Genomic DNA, 18,315 nt, shown 5'->3' with positions numbered 1-18,315 from the left:
ATTGTAGATTATGCTCACATATTAGCAAAACTATCATATAAAATATAGAGCAGATAAGACATACAATAACAGAATAACAGCATTTTTTTTCATGTATCCACTGCTGACATAAAAAGCTGTAATGTAATGTTACAGCATGTTTACAAGACAACTGAGGAAAATGTAACATGCTGGGTTTTGATAAATGGTCTTCCTTTCTGGATGGATAACAAATGTGACATTGAGATGAATACAGTCTGTTTTTAAAAAAAGTCTAAGAGTGTTTGATGCTGTAACTCTCTCAAAGAGCACGTGGTTTTTCAAGCTGTGCTAACATATATTGAAATTATTTAATTGTCTTTGGGGGTTAATTACTAAATAGGGTAGCCACAAAAAAAAAAAAAAAAAAAAAAAAACACAGCAAAAACAACTAACTGAGCTTTACTTAAAATCATTGTTGAAGGTGATTTTAACGTTAGTGTAGATGCTGAGAACGACAGCCTCCACACTGCATATGATTTAAACACAATTAGCTTCTTTCAGAATGTAAATGACCCGACTTATCATTTTAAAAACACTCTGAATCTTGTCCTGACATATGGTACACCATAGAAACTGAGTATTTAACAGCATTCCCTGAAAACATGTCTTGTCTGACCATTTTTTAAATTTAAATCTACAATAATGGATTACACAGCACTGGGAAATACATTTCATTACATTGGATGTCTCTCTGAAAGTGCTGTAACAAAGTTTAAAGACATGATCCTTGCACTGTTATCTTCAATAACACCATCTACTGACTCATGATGCCGAGCAGCTACCTGAATCTTACTCCCTCAGAGGCAGATTATCTTGTTACCTGCGTTACAGCCCAACTATGACTCTGTCTCCTCTGAAAAAGAATTCAACAAATCAGAGAAATGTACAATTTTGCAGTTTTTTATAAGTCACATCTGTCTTAAAGCAGGCAACTTGTAAGCTAGAGAGGAAATGGCATTTTACTAAATTAAAAGACCTTCTGATCTGGAAAAAATACTTTGCTACTCTTTAAAAAGCCCTCAAATATTAGACATCTGATAGAGGAAAACAGTTTCTGTTCAGCAGGGCAAAGAGTCAGAGCTCTGCTGACCCAAGTATTCCTTTGACCTTAACTGCTAATGACTTCATGAATTTCTTTACAAATAAAATTTTAACCATTAGGGAAAAATTCTTCTGGGTTCTGTGCTGGGATCAATACTATTGACAGCACATGCTTCCCTTAGACAATGTTAGTAGAAATAATTGCATGCATTTTCATTGCTATGCTGATAAAACTCAGCTTTATTTATTCATAAAGGCAGGAGATACAAATCAATAATTGAACCTACAGGTGCGTCTAATAGACATGTAAGCCTTGATGGTATTATCTTGGCCTCCAACAACACTGCGAGGAATCTTTGACCATATATCCTTAAGTGTGCATATTAAAGATATATATAGGACTACCTACAATGACTTGAAGAATATTGCTGAAATTAGAAATGTCCTGTGTCAGAGTAATGCTGAGATGCTAGTTTTTGCATTTATAACTTTTAGACTGGACTTCTGTAAATTATTATTATTCGCTTGCTGAGAAGCTCCCTGAAAAGGTTTTTATTTGATCCAGATGTTATGGTTGGGCAGATGTGGGTTTTTCATCTTGGTCTCTCTCTCTTTCTCTCTCTGCTTTGCCTCCCTATGTCCACTCTCGGTCGGTGCTGTTCTACAGACATCATCTGAGCTTTAAAGACAGAAGGACTCACCCTCATCTCACCTGCCTCCCCACTTTCCACCAACCCACTCACTACTCCTAAGTAGGGATGCACCGATACCGATACTGGTATCGGGTATCGGGGCCGATACTGTAAAATGTGTGCGTACTCGTACTCGTAAAAGTTAACCGATACCATGAACCGATACTAATGTAGCCCGAATTTGGGAGTAGATACTCATAATTCCCATGGACTTGAACGCCACGGTAACATAAGGTGTTCACAGTTATGTGATGTAACTGTACCCTGAATTTAATTTGCCCTGTAATATGTCACAAGGTAAATACAGGTAATTAGAGCAATCAAACTGTTATGTTAATCATAAAGTATTATTTTATGGTATGTAACTCTGAAGGGAGATAAAATATTGTTCAGAGTTCTAATTTTCTGGAGGCCCGTGAAGGTAGCATAAAACGGGACCTGTGTATCTGTTGCAATGGAGGAGGAGAAGAAGGGCAGAAATCTGTGCCATCAGAAACTGAATTTGAATAAGTTAAATTTGAATTTGAATTACTCGGATTGAATCTGAATTGTAACTTGAATGAAAGCTTTTGAAAACTGAATTTGAATTAGTTTAATTTGAAATTGAATTTATGGTTTGAAAATGAATTGATTTGCTTTGAAACTGCATTTTATCCTTTAAAAATTCAGCTCTCGAATAATTTCAGATTCACTTCTCACCATTCAGTTTCAGTTCTACAATTCAATTTCAGTTCCAAAATTCAGTTTTTTGGGACTTACATCCGGTTCCGGTTCAAGCGCAGATTAATAGAACTACAGACTGATAGCGTTACTGATGGAATCTACAGCGTCTTGAGCTGAATTAAGACTTCAGAAGTCATTCGTCATGTCGAATGACCAGCGGATAAACTCTCAGGTTGGTAATAAATGTATTACATGTATAAGAACAAGCGTCATGTTAACAAATGATAGCCGTACAGTAACCTTCATGCTTATTGTAGCTGTTAGCTAAAAACGCTAATTTAGCGTAGTTTGCCCTGATTTCAGCTTTGACAAACAAATATGATCGACTGTTTCTAGTAGAATTCCAAAGTTGTCATCTTGTACCCTGTCAGAGCCCTGTATGCTTGCAGAGACCCCTACAGTAGGGAAACATGCAAAACGCTGTCCAAACCTTTGTATTTGAGCTTTATTTATGTCTTACACAGCATCCCAACTCTTTAGCTAACTTAATAACTTTAGCTAAAGTGAATAGTTAGTCTTATTCATTGGTGCAGCTTTACTGGATCACCTCTGTTTGAAGTAATATAATATGATATACAACTATCACTGAAACAGCAAACTTTGTAAATAAACAACACTTCTCATTCTCTAAACGTTTGGCCACAGCTGTAGATTACACTATCAGTGCTTGTTCACTCTTGACAATAATTACATTTCTAAATTCTCTTTGTGCATTTACAGGTAAACAATATCTAATATTTTATCTAAATGACTGCTTTGTCTTTGAAAAGGTGAAGAGCCTGAGGCCGGTGACACTCCAGTTCTACTCTAAGTACATCCTTACGGTGGCTCACAGGACAAGGCTACATTCCTGTCCTGCCAGAAGAGAAGAGAAACTTCAGAGTCTTCATGAAGTTCAACCAAAACCTGTCATATTCCATATGACAGGGGTCTCAAACTCCATTCCTCGAAGGCCGGTGTCATGCAACTTTTCCATGCCCTCGAGGACTGGAGTTTGAGACCCCTGCTGTATGGTGTTCATGCAGTTTTCTACCCCACAGTTACAGCATGTCTGACTGCCTGTTCAGCATATGCAAAAATATATGATGAGTTTAAGCATGTGATGACTAAGGCCTTCCATTATGGTGTTTGTCATCACATGTCACAGACATCTGGATGATCATTTGGAATAAACAAAAAAACAAAAAACTTGTTACTTCATCTTTTATCTTTATTATTATTATTGTTCTTATTTTACATTTTTCATTGTTAGGCATTGGGTTTATTTGTAGTAGTCCTTTCCAGCTTCTTTCCCTCTTCCATGTTACTGTGTCAGCTTGTCAGCATCTATTTGGGGTTGGGAGTGGAACAGGAAGTAAGGAACAGAAAGTGCCATTTAAACCAGGAGAGGATCTTATATTTCAGAAGAAGGGATTAATTCAAAAGAAATGACCTCAATGCCATATTTTATTTAGGAACCCTAGAGAGCACTTTGCAAAATAACACATTCTTATAATTTCACCCTCAGATGAGCCAAGCTACGACTGTCAGGGAAGGTGATGTAGGTACAGAGCATGTGAGAGTGGTTAAGTTAATGTCTCTTGTCTAGATGAAGGCACAGGAGGGATCAATGGCAAGGCGTAGAGATTCAGTATCTTCAGTCTTCAGTGGACACTCCATTTCTGACACAAAACACCTGTAAAAGATGGTCGATTTAGGAGGTGACCCGACAACTTCAGCCTGTCAAACATAGCAATGGAGCAGTATGTTTAAAAAAAAAAAAAAATCTAATTAAGCACGCACTCAGTACCCTAAGAATTATTATGGTAGTTAAACACAGTGATAGTTGTATATCATATTATATCACTTCAAACAGAGGTGATCCAGTAACGCTGCACTAATGAATTAGACTAACTATTCACTTTAGCTAAAGTTATTAAGTTAGCTAAAGAGTTGGGATGCTGTGTAAGACATAAATAAAGCTCAAATACAAAGGTTTGGACAGCGTTTTGCATGTTTCCCTACTGTAGGGGTCTCTGCAAGCATACAGGGCTCTGACAGGGTACAAGATGACAACTTTGGAATTCTACTAGAAACAGTCGATCATATTTGTTTGTCAAAGCTGAAATCAGGGCAAACTACGCTAAATTAGCGTTTTTAGCTAACAGCTACAATAAGCATGAAGGTTACTGTACGGCTATCATTTGTTAACATGACGCTTGTTCTTATACATGTAATACATTTATTACCAACCTGAGAGTTTATCCGCTGGTCATTCGACATGACGAATGACTTCTGAAGTCTTAATTCAGCTCAAGACGCTGTAGATTCCATCAGTAACGCTATCAGTCTGTAGTTCTATTAATCTGCGCTTGAACCGGAACCGGATGTAAGTCCCAAAAAACTGAATTTTGGAACTGAAATTGAATTGTAGAACTGAAACTGAATGGTGAGAAGTGAATCTGAAATTATTCGAGAGCTGAATTTTTAAAGGATAAAATGCAGTTTCAAAGCAAATCAATTCATTTTCAAACCATAAATTCAATTTCAAATTAAACTAATTCAAATTCAGTTTTCAAAAGCTTTCATTCAAGTTACAATTCAGATTCAATCCGAGTAATTCAAATTCAAATTTAACTTATTCAAATTCAGTTTCTGATGGCACAGATTTCTGCCCATAGAGAACGGCATGGAGAGATGCACGAGGTTAGCTGAACCAAAGTGAGAGACTCGGCTAGTTTTACTGAGGTTAACTAGCACAAAAGAGTGTGTAACTAGAAAGCTAACTGTGTGAGAGCTTCACAACAGAGTGTGGGTGAAGTGACTTTTTGTTTCAACGGTCGCACCACCGTGGAAAACTGTGTTTCCAGCTACGACCGCCGAGGCTAAAGGCTAGCCCGGACTGCTTGGCTGCACCACGGAGGCAGCCGCTATGGACTGTCGGAGAGCTGGACAGTGACGGGCTAACGTGCTGTAGCAGAGACAGCATCGGGTCCGCAGGGAGTGGATTTAGTGTGGGACTGGTGAACGGCGACCTACCGAGCAACGGAACTGTAAGTCAGACTTTTGTGCTCTTACTGGGGAGAAGAGGATTTTTCTCCATCGTCCGGCGTGAGCAGCAAACAGGCCTGCAACAAGTGTGAATGTGAGTGTGTGTGGGGCCCATGTGTGAATATTGTATGTTTAGTGGAGTTATATAACGTGTTTTGGAGTGTATATTAGTGAGTAACTTACCAAAAGGTGATAACATAAGTTGGGTTGTTTAATATAATTTGAAAGGGAATTATTTCATTTATACAGTGTATTTCATTTGGTTAAGGAATTGGAATATCATTTGAGTTTAAAAAAGGGATGTGTTGTACAGTATTTGTCTCTGCCCTTACGTTCAGTAAACGTTTCGTTTGTGTTAAAGAGTTGTCTGGGGTCGTTTCTTTACTACTGGTTAAGTTTAACTTGTGTGTGGTAGAAGTATCGGATTTTGTACTCGGTATCGGCAAGTACTCAGATCCAAGTATCGGTATCGGATCGGTTTGAAAAAATTGGTATCGTTGCATCCCTACTCCTAAGGTATTGTGTCTGTATGCCAGCAGTCCCTCTTAAATCCCTGTTCAAGCGAATTACAAGATTTATCTCTCGCCTCTAATAGCTTACAGAGACTTACCTGCATGCACTCTGTCTCCTTCAGTAGAGACTTCCATAAAGGTTCTAGTATTCTAAGTCACTCGCCTACCCTTTACTATCTGTTCAATAAACAAGTTAAACCCATTAATGGTTGTCAGTGTCTGCTTCTGCAGACCAATTTGCAGTTAAATGTTACATCAGAAGGCTGCAGTGAGAATTCTGACAGGGACTAGAAAGAGAAATCCTATTTTTCTATATTGGCCTCTCTTCACTGGCTCCCTGTTAAATAAAAAATGTAAGTTAAAATTCTTCTCCTCACATGCAAATCTTTTAAAGTAGAATTTGAGGTGGAACTTACAGCTATCAGGTCCCTCTTCTGTCTCCTTGAATTTAATTGTTAGTTATTATTAATCTCTGGCTCTCTTCCACAGCATGTCTTCATCCTGTCTTCCACCCACAGCTGGTTGTGGTTGATGGCCGCCCCTCCCTGAGCCTGGTTCTGCCCGAGGTTTATGCCTGTTAAAAGGGAGTTTTTCCTTCCCACTGTCACCAGATTGTGACATCCGATTGAGAAGTTTTTCTCTGTATTATTGGAGGGTCTATAAAGCACATTGAGGCAACTGTTGTGATTTGATGCTATATAAGTAAAATTGAATTGAACTAATTTGAACTTAATCAGTTCCCAGTTTGGGAGACAGACAGGTTCTTCACTTTTAGAATTAGGATTAAAACTTCCCTTTTGATATAGCCTATAGTAAGGGCTGGATCAGGTGACCATGGACCATCCATTGGTTGGCTGCAATAGGGTTAGGCTCCCAGAAGTCTTCTTCTTTACTTACCTCATCTCGTGTTTTTTCCTCAGGCTCAACCGGTCCCAACATTTGGCTCCCCCTTTACAATTTTGTGCAACAAAACCAGAAAACAGCTCTATTTCAACTACATTAACAAAATGAATCAGAAATTAGTGCATGGCTTTGTATTTGCTCTTAAGTTCATAGAGTAAGTATGCTGATTTAAAGTGTTTTCTATGGAATTACACAAAAATATAAACCGAAAGAAGAGAAATAAAGTTGGAGGGTATATGATGGAAAGCTTTCAAAAGCTACCAAATGGACCTGGTGGTAAGATTATTTTCTTAGTCATTGTTTCCAAGGTCCTCTTAACAAGTTGTGAAAGCCAGTTTTTTATTATTAAAGTCAAAAAATAGAAATCCCAACGTCTGCAGGTTGTGGACTGATTGTGATGATCATGCAAAGCAGTAATAAATTTCAAGCTTTTTGTTGATTAATGGATTACATTTATGTCAGCGGGAATTCATAGTAGAAAAAAAAAACTACTACAAAGTAAAACCTGCTTTAGAGAAACATGGGCCTTCATGTTAATTAAGTCCTAATTGTCAGCAATATTTAAGCCTTTAGCATGTACTGGTTTTGTTTGTTAACCAAGGCAACAACCTGATGAATTAGGAAAAAATAAATGAAAAGACTGTTCAACTGTGAAGCAAAAAGTGAGCCTGATTTGTTCATCCTGCCTCATCACTGCTGGTTCCCGTCAGTGGAACATGAGGCTAAACTAACCTCAGACTGTGTGCGTTCATGAGGGGAAATAACCACATCTTCCAAACCTTGACGCAAAAACCTTTCGCGTCATGATGCCGGAGTGACGTCGGATGAAACATCTGATGACACAGTGACATGAGTGAAGAGATGCCATGAAGGGAGAATGAGTGGGATGTGGTAATGGGTGGGAAGGTGGGGATGGAGATGTGTGTCTGTGTGGGTGGGGTAGGGGGGGGCAGATGCTGTGACATCACTTTGGCTCTTATATACTCAGGGAATGGAGCCCACTGTGCTTCACATCCCAGCAGCAGAAAACTGCTTAAGTGTGTATAGATCTGAAGGAGAAGAAGAACAAGAAAAAAAAACAACAGCTTCACTAAATTTTGTCTTCAGCCTCTTTTTGTCTGTGTCTGGCCCCTAACCTTATGGACTAGATTCCTCCTCAGGTGAATTCTTCAGTGTGGGATCCTTTTTTTGTTCGTTTGGGGTATTTCTTTTCAGATTTTTTTGTTCTGATCAAGATGCAGACACAGTTGGCGTGTATGCTTCTCCTCTGTTTAACATGTGGTGCACTTTGTACAGGTAAGCACTGGTGTTCTTTCAACAGGTTTTCTATGCAGAACTTTATGAATTTATTCACAAAACAGGTGCATCTTACTGAAATGTTGCATGTGCATAAAAGAAGGAAAAAAAATACTGCAAATATTTCTGAAAAACCTTGAATGGCAAAGTTGGTTAAACAGGATGGTTTTGAGTTTGGTCCTTTAGATTAAATACTGAAATAACCTGCAGTTGAAATTATTTATTTTTTAGGAAAAATCAGAGAATGGCATCTGACTTCATGACTCAGCTAACTTTTAAACCTCGGTTTATTAAAAAAAATAAATGTATAAGTGAAAATCTTAATGTTGCTCAAGGATTGCAGCTCTTTTAGGCTACTACAAAACTATTTCCCCCCTCAAAGATCAATTGCCTCTTCCAGTCTTTCAAATCGATGCATAATTTGTGCTTTGTTTAACTGTCAGGGTGCACTGGGACTCAGGCTGATCAATAGTGTCACCTGTTGAAAGCTTAAAAGTGGCCATAGTCACAAGTGAATATGGGCTTTTATGAAAGTTTCACTTCACCTCTTTCAAACAAGGCACAGCAGAGAAAACTATTAATGTAACTATTAATGTAACTTACACTATTGTTAACATTCTTTGTTTGATCCTATGTCAGGGAAATGAAACTTAATTAGTTTCATTTATTTTACATTAAATGCAGTTTACACTGAACTATTTCCAATACTCAAAATCCATGTGAATGGATTGGTACTAGATGATAGTCACTTTTGGATCAATAAGCAAATAAAAGACAACTTTTATGCACACACACACACACACACACACACACACACACATGTATATATACATATTGATATTATGTGTTGCTTTTTGTCACTGTCAGGGTGCACAGGGACTCCATTATCAATAGTGATCAAGATGACCGAGGGCTGGGTTTCTTCGCCACATTACTATTCAAATGTAAATGATGAGAAACTAATTCTTAAATTTAAATAACATTTCATTGAGGACTGAGCTAAACTCCACTCCAAAAATATTGATGCCCCAAATACTGACTTCTTTAAGTAGTTGGATTACATGTCTCGGTATACATTTAGATTAGACCAAGTATTTTTGTTTTAGTTATATTGCTTTATGTTTATGAGGGCAGAAATCTTTTGTTTTGTGTTTTTATTTGTGTGAAATGTGAATGTTGTAAAGCTGTTTTTCTGTAACTGACAGATGTCGACCAGGAGCAGCGAGCGCTAGAAGAGGAACTACTCAGCAGTCTCTTCACTTCCAAGGTATCTGGTCTTTTTACATCTGTGATATCAGAGACTGGAAAGAAAAGCTTCATCCTGCCGGGTCGGTCTCTGACCTCGCCGATAAAGGCTTTCCATGTGTTCTTTCATGAAATCTACATCCGCGCTTCAGTGGCGACCTCAACTTGCGGTTGTGCTTATGCTGAGTGGGAGATAAATAATTTACCACAAGAGGCTTTTTGTGCCACTCAGGCTGCCTGAGCATTTACTTTGTTTTTTAAGTCGATTTGTTCTTTTTAAAAGTGTATCCAGTTCAAATGTGCTCAGAAAAATAAAAAAATAATCACCTTTCCATTTGCTGCAGTCCTTTGAAACGAGGAGAAAATAAGAGCTGAGATTGGGCATTCTAATTCAGTTGTAACTTTGAGCTTTTTATCACATTTATCTGATGTCTGCCTGAGGCTATGCAAAGCTCAGGTATGAAATCAGTGAATGTGGAACCAAAGGCATGCACAGACGGATGGCCGATCCTAATAGGATTCAGATGGACCTGGCAGTATAGTTACGACACATCTTTTACCCTTCCTGCTGATAAAAAACCGCGATGCTCACACGGAGACATGACGGTGACAAATCAGCCATTTGATTCATGGCTGCCGATGCTCAGAGGTTGCTCAGGGGTGATGATTGTAATAATAACTTGCTGCATGACTGACAGACTGCTCAAGAGGCTGGAAAGTGCAGTATGGTGGAAGATAGACCTATTTGTGGCTCTTTATCTACACACTATATATTTGACAATAAAATTGACTGATATACTCCTCACTTCCTTTCATCTGATTAAATACCACGGTTAATGCTCCATTGTGGTTTTTCATTCTCTACTGAATACAACTAAATTACCTTCTTATTTCTCTGCATAGTGAGTCACTGACCTCTGTGTTCAGTATCGTTAGTTGTTCCGATGCTGGAATTTAGATTGAGCTTTTGCTGTAACTGCTTTAGCGTCTCTATAAAATGCAAGTTTGTGAACGCTAAAGAGCCCAGGAGACTAACGTTAAGGTAAAAATTTCCAGTGAAGCACCACAATCTTTTATATGACATTACAGCACAATTGCATGGCCACACTAACTCAGCTAGTTTGTCTTTTGTGCATGGGCAATTTCCAAATGTCAGCTGCTTATGTTTGATCCTGCGAGACTTGTTCATTTGATGCCACTAAAGCTTTTATCCACGTCTCCTGCCTGGCAAACAAAAAGAGTTTTTGTCTTTATATTTGAGGATACTGTATATAAATGATGACCCGAGTGAGCCTCACTGACACTGACATCTTTAACTGCAACATGCACGTGACAGCCAGTACACACAGAAGACTCTGGGGGCTCTTTAATATCTCACTGCACTCTAGAGACATTAGATTATAACTCAGTTGTCTGCACTTAAATGAAGTTACGTGTGGCTGAAAAGTTCACTCTGAGTGCATGTGTCTTTAAAAAATAATCGGTGCTTAGATTACATTGTAAAAGTCTCACATGCAGAATCCTCAGTCCATTTTTAAAGGAACTACCTGAGTGTTTACTGCTGCAAATGCAAAATGTACAACATTAAAACACTGAGTGAGAGTTAGGTGTAGATCACAATATTGACTGTATTCTGTTTGCTATGAAATAAGCTATGAAAGGACAAATATCAAAATGATAAAGTCAACAGTTTGGCTGAATTTTAAAATTATGGCCACAGTTTGTACTTACAGTGTTGTGGACGTGGATTGAGTAATGGATGAAAATGTCGTTTTTCAGTCGGATCATTTCTGTCGATATAAATGTTTCACGAGAGAAAACAATCCCCATTAAACCAAAAAGCTTCTAAACCACCTGAAACGTCAGCCTCTTGAGTGGTCAGCACAGTTTTGACTTCACCCAAGTTCACAAAATACACTAAAACACCAACAAAAATATCGCTCAAAGCAGGAATCTGATTAAGTGATGCACTCTGAGTGTTAAAAACCCAACCATTCAATCCATTTAACTGTCTCATCCTGGTATCTTGTGCCCTCTGTGCAGATGAAACAGAATAAGCAGAGTGCCCCCTATTGGCGCGTGTCTCTGGCCAACCTCTGTAAGATGCTGAGCGCCCTGCGCCAGGAGGCATGGAGTGGCGAGGAGGAGGACGAGGATGGGGGTCTGAGGGAGGGGAGCCTCCAGCTGCTGGATGAGATGTACAACTTGCAGCGCATCTGCCGAGTACTGCAGAGCCGGGAGGAGAGGGTCAGACAATCATCTTTAACTTACTTTATTTTGCTGTGTGGGCTACTTTTCAAATAACAACAAATTGCATAAGCACAAGCAAATATTTACTGGTAAAATCTAAGTATCAGAGGTTCCACTAGCACCTTGCATAAATTATGGATAGCTAAGGAAATTCTCAAAAGTGCTAATCTCCTAGCTAAGCTACTTGTTGAGAAGTAACTGTCAACCAAAAGCCCAGTCAAAACAAATACACAGACTTGTGTACATACACACTTACTCACTCACAGCGCCAGAACACACAGGAGCATGTGTATTCTCTCCTAAAGCAAACACACTTCGTTAAATCTCCCCTCACCCCCACTTCGCCTCCTCATCTCTTCCTCACTCGCTGTCATCGTTTTTCTTTCCGCTCTTGGCTCCTTGCACTGTGGCATTTCTCATTTTTTAAATGTTAACACAACACCTGCAGATTAGCAGTCAGTACCAAAACATGTTTGCCTGCCGCCCCCCCCTCACACTCCCTCATGTTGTGTGACACTCATCCTTTGCTGTGTCTCCCTTCACTCCTCACAGCTACTCCAAGACTCTCTAGAGTATTCAGAGGAGAACAGCGACGCTCCACTGAAACGAAAGTCACCCTACATATTGAAGAGGCAAGCGGGGCACATCACTAAGACTCGGCGGCCGTACATCTTAAAACGAAGTACATTTTACTGACACCCCAGAGACCGCAGCACCATTTTAAGGGACCGGACCACATATTTTGTGTAATTATGTGATTGTGTTTATTTTCTGTCTTCTTGTAGATGCAATCTTTTTTTTCCCTGTTCCTTTTTATCCAATCAGACCCTTTGATTGTATGTCCAACAGAGAGGCCTGTCTTTATTCTGCTCCTGAAAATAAAATCCTTAGCATCAAAGAAATAGTGTATCTCTGAGAAACTGTATTTATGTATGCTATTTATTCACTGCAAAATAAATCTATTTTGTTTCAGAAATTAAAGGATTCATGATACAAAACCAGCGCAATGTGACAGTCTGCCTTTTCTATTTATGTAATGACTTAGCTAAGTTGTGTCATACGTCATCCTTTATAATACCTAATAAGCATCCACAAGATCACACCCTACAACAAATTACTCCTCCGACCAAACAAAACCAGGAGACATGGCAGTTTATGTGTCCCTAAGTGTCACCAGTAGCTTCAGTCGGTTTAGCACAGACTTTCCAAGTTTCTGCAACTCTACTTTGCCATGCATGGAAGCATAGAGTAGAAGCAATACTGTTCAACTGGTTGAAAATTGGTTACTGCAAAGGCCATAGCATATTATTCACCTTCATCATTAATTCAGTCCCACTGCGCCCCATGGATAGAGGTTTTGTCATCTTGGAAAAGATCACTCTCATCAGCATAGAAAAATGTCTCTGTGGACCCATACTGTGAAATCAAACTGCTCCCACAGCATAAAACCCAGGATCCAGTAGCGGTCAAAGTTCATAGTTTTGCTTTAATTTCTCATCTGTCCTCATTCTTTATCCGCTTTAATCTCAGTGAACACAGTTTAGTTTAGGACTCAGTACTTTATGCACAATTGGGCTGCTGGATCCTAAATATGGATTGATATGCACTTAGAAAAATCCCAACAAATTTGAAATGAAACACACATAGTGCCTAAAATGTTAGCTATGCTTAATCATTTTAAAAAAGCGCACATCTCCAAGCACAAACATGCTGTTCATTTTTGGCCTTCCATGTGACCAAAAAGGTTACTCTATGCTTTTTAGTATGGAAATCTAGAATAACCTTGTTCTTTAGACATCCATTCTTATGTATAATAATGCAATCTGCAATCTTGATTTATGTCATTTTTTTGTTTGGAATTCAAATCAATCATTTATACAAAAATCAGTGATGGAATTTTACATATCCTAAGATACATTTATAATTTGGAAAAAATAGTAGAGTTTGCCGGTAGCAGCATTGTTGCAATTTAATTAATTATTAAAGGTATTTGTCTCCTTCATGAGTGTTTTACAACAAGAACATTTATAGATTGGTGAAAAATCTATAATATAATGAATGCTGCCACTCTTTGACTGGGGATCCACTTGCAACTACAGTCAGGTCTGAAAACTGATGCCGTAATGATTTCTTGATGTTAAAATTCAGCTTGTGGCGCCTTTAATGTCAACACATTGATCTTAATAGCATGTGCTATGCTGAGCATTTTTCAAAGGAGCGCTGGGGCCCTTTGACTTCAGCAGATGAAATACACCTTTACTAAAGCGAATGAGAGGTCTTGGCCTTAATAAATGGCAGTTTCCTCTCTAAATCAAAAAGCTTTGGTGTTCTTTGAAACTTGGTTCTTAACCTTGACAGCCAAAGCACTTGGATGACGTGCAACACACAGGCAAACACACACTTGGGATGGCTTCATCTTGTTGCCTGAGAGAGCAGGTGATGTGACAAGATTAGATTTGGAGTTTGAAGCAAAGGAAAAGCCTTTAACCTTATCAGAAGCTCAGCTGTTTTTATTCAAAACAAGTTTGGACCAAACGTTTAGGTACAAAGGATTTCTTTGTTCTACCAAAGTTTTGGTTACACTTTTTGAAATGAAGGAAAGTGAAAAATCAGGCACAGAAAATTCATCTTACCATCAACACCTGATATTTCACCTGAATCAGTCCTCCCGTACGAAAAAGAATAAAAAATAAAACTGCATTTCTCAGAGGGGACAGCTATATCCAGCCATGCTTATAGTAAAGGGTCATACTTGCCATCTTATCTCTTGACCCTCCAGTTGTGTGGATTATCATTCATTTCCTATGGCGGTCACTTTTGACAGGGAACACCACAGATGTAACAAGGTTGATTAAAACACTCAAAATTCAGTGAAACAGGTAATCATCACTTTTATATGTTCAAGTGCATAGTGTGGATGTCATAAGGCCTTTGGGCAATCAGATGTAAAACACAATATTTATGAGTGTTTTAAGTTGTAGATCAGATTTGACCTGAACACGAGAGGAAGGTTTTAATCAATTAACACGAACCCGTGGGTAGGCATTTAGCTCCCTGTGAACCATCATGGTTTCTGGCACTGAAAACGTAAGGGGTGTGCTGGTTTACATGGAGTAACAGAGCTTAGAGGAGTGAAGTTTAAAAACAGCGTTTTGGATAATCCCCAGACCTCGATGTGGTCATATTTCTGTGGAACCATTTCTCTGTCAGGGAAAGGTTACAAGAAAATCTTCAAATGTCATTTCTCAATTTTTGAGTACCTAAAAGGAAAATGATGTTCACCTCCTTTGTATTGGGGTGACAGCTGAAATCTCAGAGACAGATAGCTCAAAGTCCCACATGTGAAACGAAATCTAACTGTGCTCCTGGATACAGGTGGATGTCAAATTTCTTTTTTATGATATTCAGTTCATTCGGTAACTTTTTCTGAATGTAACACAAAAAAGGTAAAAGGTCCTCTGAACTTAAATCACATCGCTGAGATGAAATAATATGCAGCCATCATCGTTCTAGCTTTTCATTCACTTCAGTTACTGCAGATATTTATCAAGTCAGTTAGTTTTAAAGCTGCCATTTAAACTTTCTCACCAAAATTACTGCCGGCGCACCTTTAAACCAGGTAGTTCTACTTTGCTGAATGCCCCTGAATGTTTCAAATAGCTCCATTTGAATACATCAAATACATCAGGTGTAACAAGGAAAGGTCAAACTTTGCATGAACAAAGGTTAAAAATATATCATATAGACAACCTTCATTATTATTCTTTTCAAGTCAGTGGCCACCAACAGTGTATGCGCCCATCACGGGCAGTGGATGGCGGTGTTGTGTAACTACTTCAGATTCACGGTGTGAATGGCTGCTGTCATAGAAATTCAAGTGTCCCTTCAGGGGGAATAGTCACATATCAAAAGAAAAAAAAAAGAAAAAAGAAAGAATAGTCACAAAATCTTTGTAGAAATCTGCGTCACAAAGTGAGAGCACTGGGATTTTTTTGGTCAGCTTTAAATTTTAACAGAAAAGTATATACTGTTTAAAAAATACTGGAACGATAGCTTTTCATATACTATGATACGTCAATGAAAACACATTTCTGTATTTGTAGTTGTAGCTTTAAACTGCAACAAGTTTTGTAGCAGGGCAGTATTGTGGTGTTTTGTGGCTTCATAGCCTCACAGCTGTTAACATCTGGAAATCAGTTCAGTCTACAGCCATGTTTATAATCTTATACTTGTTTGGAAAGACTGTCAATATTCTGTATAAACAAAAATGTTTAAATCTTAAAAAAACAAGTCAAATCAATGCAAGAAATGATCCTGTGATATTACGTCCACAATTGTGAAGGCTCTTGCAACTTACATTCAGCAACACATTTTTGCATGTTTATTTTCAGTAAAACTAGTCAAAAGGTCAAAGTAATCTGTTGCTTTGTAGTGTTTCTTGTTTGCGTTGCAATCAAGGAAACCTTTTAAGTGATTTAGTTGTGGATATTGTAAAACTAGGAGTTCAAAAAGCAGTAGCAATATCCTGCAGGCGTTTACCCATCATAATACATAATAACAGATATTATGATTATATTAAACAGGTCTGATTCTTGGTTTACTACACTCCAACCTTTCTTTAGTCAGGAAAAATGTATTTCAAAAGATGGATTGTAAACAAATCAAAATGCTTCATTTTGTTAGTTGTGCACATGCAGGTTCACTACCAGCAGATGGCAGTACATTACAAAGCTAATCCAGACCACTTGCTATACTGGTGTGGGAAGAGGGAAGAAAATAACACCGACCATTTCAAGACTGACCTTTGGTTCTTCTTTAGTAATAATTTCCTGCTTAAATAGATTTTAGTCAGAATCCTGAAATGGTGATTTTATTTTAATTCAGTTCTATTCAGTTAATTCAGTTTTATGCATATAGTGCCAGGTAACAGCAGTAGCCATTTCAAGGCATGTATGTTGTCAGATACAAATCCTGCAATTATTAGAAAGAGAAATCTAACAATCGCACAAGAAATGAGCAAGAAATGTGCTTAATAAACAAATGTTGTCTTTCTCCAGTGATTACTACAACTGGTTCATTTTAATCACATTCTGCAACAGTATACTTCCAACTGTTAGGAAAGAATGAGAACTGTATTTCAGTGTCAGTTAGAGCTATACAAATTCCCTTTAGATTGGTACTGTTACATCAAGCCTCATAAATGCTACAAACACTTGACTGCTATAATAGCAGTGCCATGAAATACTATAAGACTGACAAACCTTTATGGGCCCAAATGCTTGACTCTTGGGGCAGGAATAAACTTTAAAACAAGCTTTAATGCTCCTTGGTCCAGAAAATTACAAAGTCCCAAATCCAAAAGATAACAAAGAATCCAAACATCCCAAACACGCTTGGGAAACTCAGAGAAATAAGAACAAGGGGAACAGAAAGCAACGTGGATGACATGACAAAGGACGACGGGAAGACTCCACAATATATACACCACAAAAAAAAAAAAAGAGTGGTGACCAAATATGAGGGGAACAGCAGCTGCCATAAGGTGAGAGGCAGGGTACACCCGGACAGGTTGCCAGTCTGTTGCAGGGCTAACAAATAGAAACAGACAACCTTTCTTAAACCTTTCTTAAATGTTTGTGAATAGAAAAACACAAATGTGGATTGGATTTTTAGCTTTATATAAAGATAAAGTACTATGCAAAGGCTTTTGGCACCTCAGATGTTCAGATTCTTCTTATAATTTTGTCTACAGGAGGTCACTGACTCTAGATGTACAACCAGAGTCACACTATCTTCAACTACAAGAACAAGGACTCCTGTAACAGAAGTGTGGTGGCTGACGTTACACAGTTAGAGAGCCAAAAGCTAAACACTTTCAGAAACTGCTTAGAAGAACTTCTGCTGTTTAACAACTGGCAGATTAAAGCTCTTTCATTTACATGCATTTGAAATCATCCTTACTTGTAGAGCCAAAACCTTTCCACGGTATGGTGCACAGAATTCACTCAACAATAAATTGGCCAATTTAAATTTGGAAAATTAACTAGGAGAGTAAATCGGCAGTTATTTACTTTAACGCTCTCTGTTTACTCAGTATTGGGCAAACATATGTGAGGGTGCAGCTCTGGCTTTTCAACAAGCCTCGTGCTGGAGGAATGCTATTTATCATTATCTCAACATCAGAACAGATCTGTCAGTTTTTGCAAATTTGCAGGCTGCCTCAGCAGATGTCTATCAATATAACGACTCTTGTGACCCTGAAAAAGTTCAGGCTTAGTACGCCTCCCACATCCACGGGACAAATTACACCCTGCGTGAATTAATTCAACTCCATTAAAAACCTTCATCGACATCTGCCGCTGCAGCAGTGCCCTGGCCTGCTTGTCTTGGCCTTTCTCCAGCCGAACGCCTCTTCAATTTAACTGCAATTTGGAGTTGGTGGATGTTGGCTGACAGTTTGAAGCTTCTCACTGGGATGCTGATGGGAGCGTCTTCACTCCTTCTAAAGGAAAGTCATTCTCTCATCTGGACAGCGTTGCAAATTGCGTAAAAAGCCAGTCCGATCAAGATAATGGCTTGTGAAGGAATGAGATTAGCTTCCT

General features: G+C 38.5%; 1 protein-coding gene across 1 annotated transcript; it reads left to right on the top strand.

Annotated features, from left to right (window-relative positions):
• Positions 1 to 7,924: 7,924 nt before the first annotated feature.
• nts (neurotensin) lies at positions 7,925 to 12,714 on the top strand. Its single transcript, XM_003449195.5, has 4 exons — positions 7,925 to 8,218; positions 9,424 to 9,485; positions 11,507 to 11,710; positions 12,266 to 12,714. The coding sequence occupies exons 1-4, from the start codon at positions 8,158 to 8,160 to the stop codon at positions 12,407 to 12,409; spliced, it is 471 nt and encodes a 156-aa protein (XP_003449243.1). The 5' UTR covers positions 7,925 to 8,157; the 3' UTR covers positions 12,410 to 12,714.
• Positions 12,715 to 18,315: the final 5,601 nt, after the last annotated feature.

Source organism: Oreochromis niloticus, linkage group LG7, assembly GCF_001858045.2.
Source record: "Oreochromis niloticus isolate F11D_XX linkage group LG7, O_niloticus_UMD_NMBU, whole genome shotgun sequence".
Lineage (NCBI taxonomy): Eukaryota > Metazoa > Chordata > Actinopteri > Cichliformes > Cichlidae > Oreochromis > Oreochromis niloticus.
The sequence above is the reverse complement of the archived record's forward strand: the minus strand, read 5'-3'. Positions and strand labels throughout refer to the sequence as shown.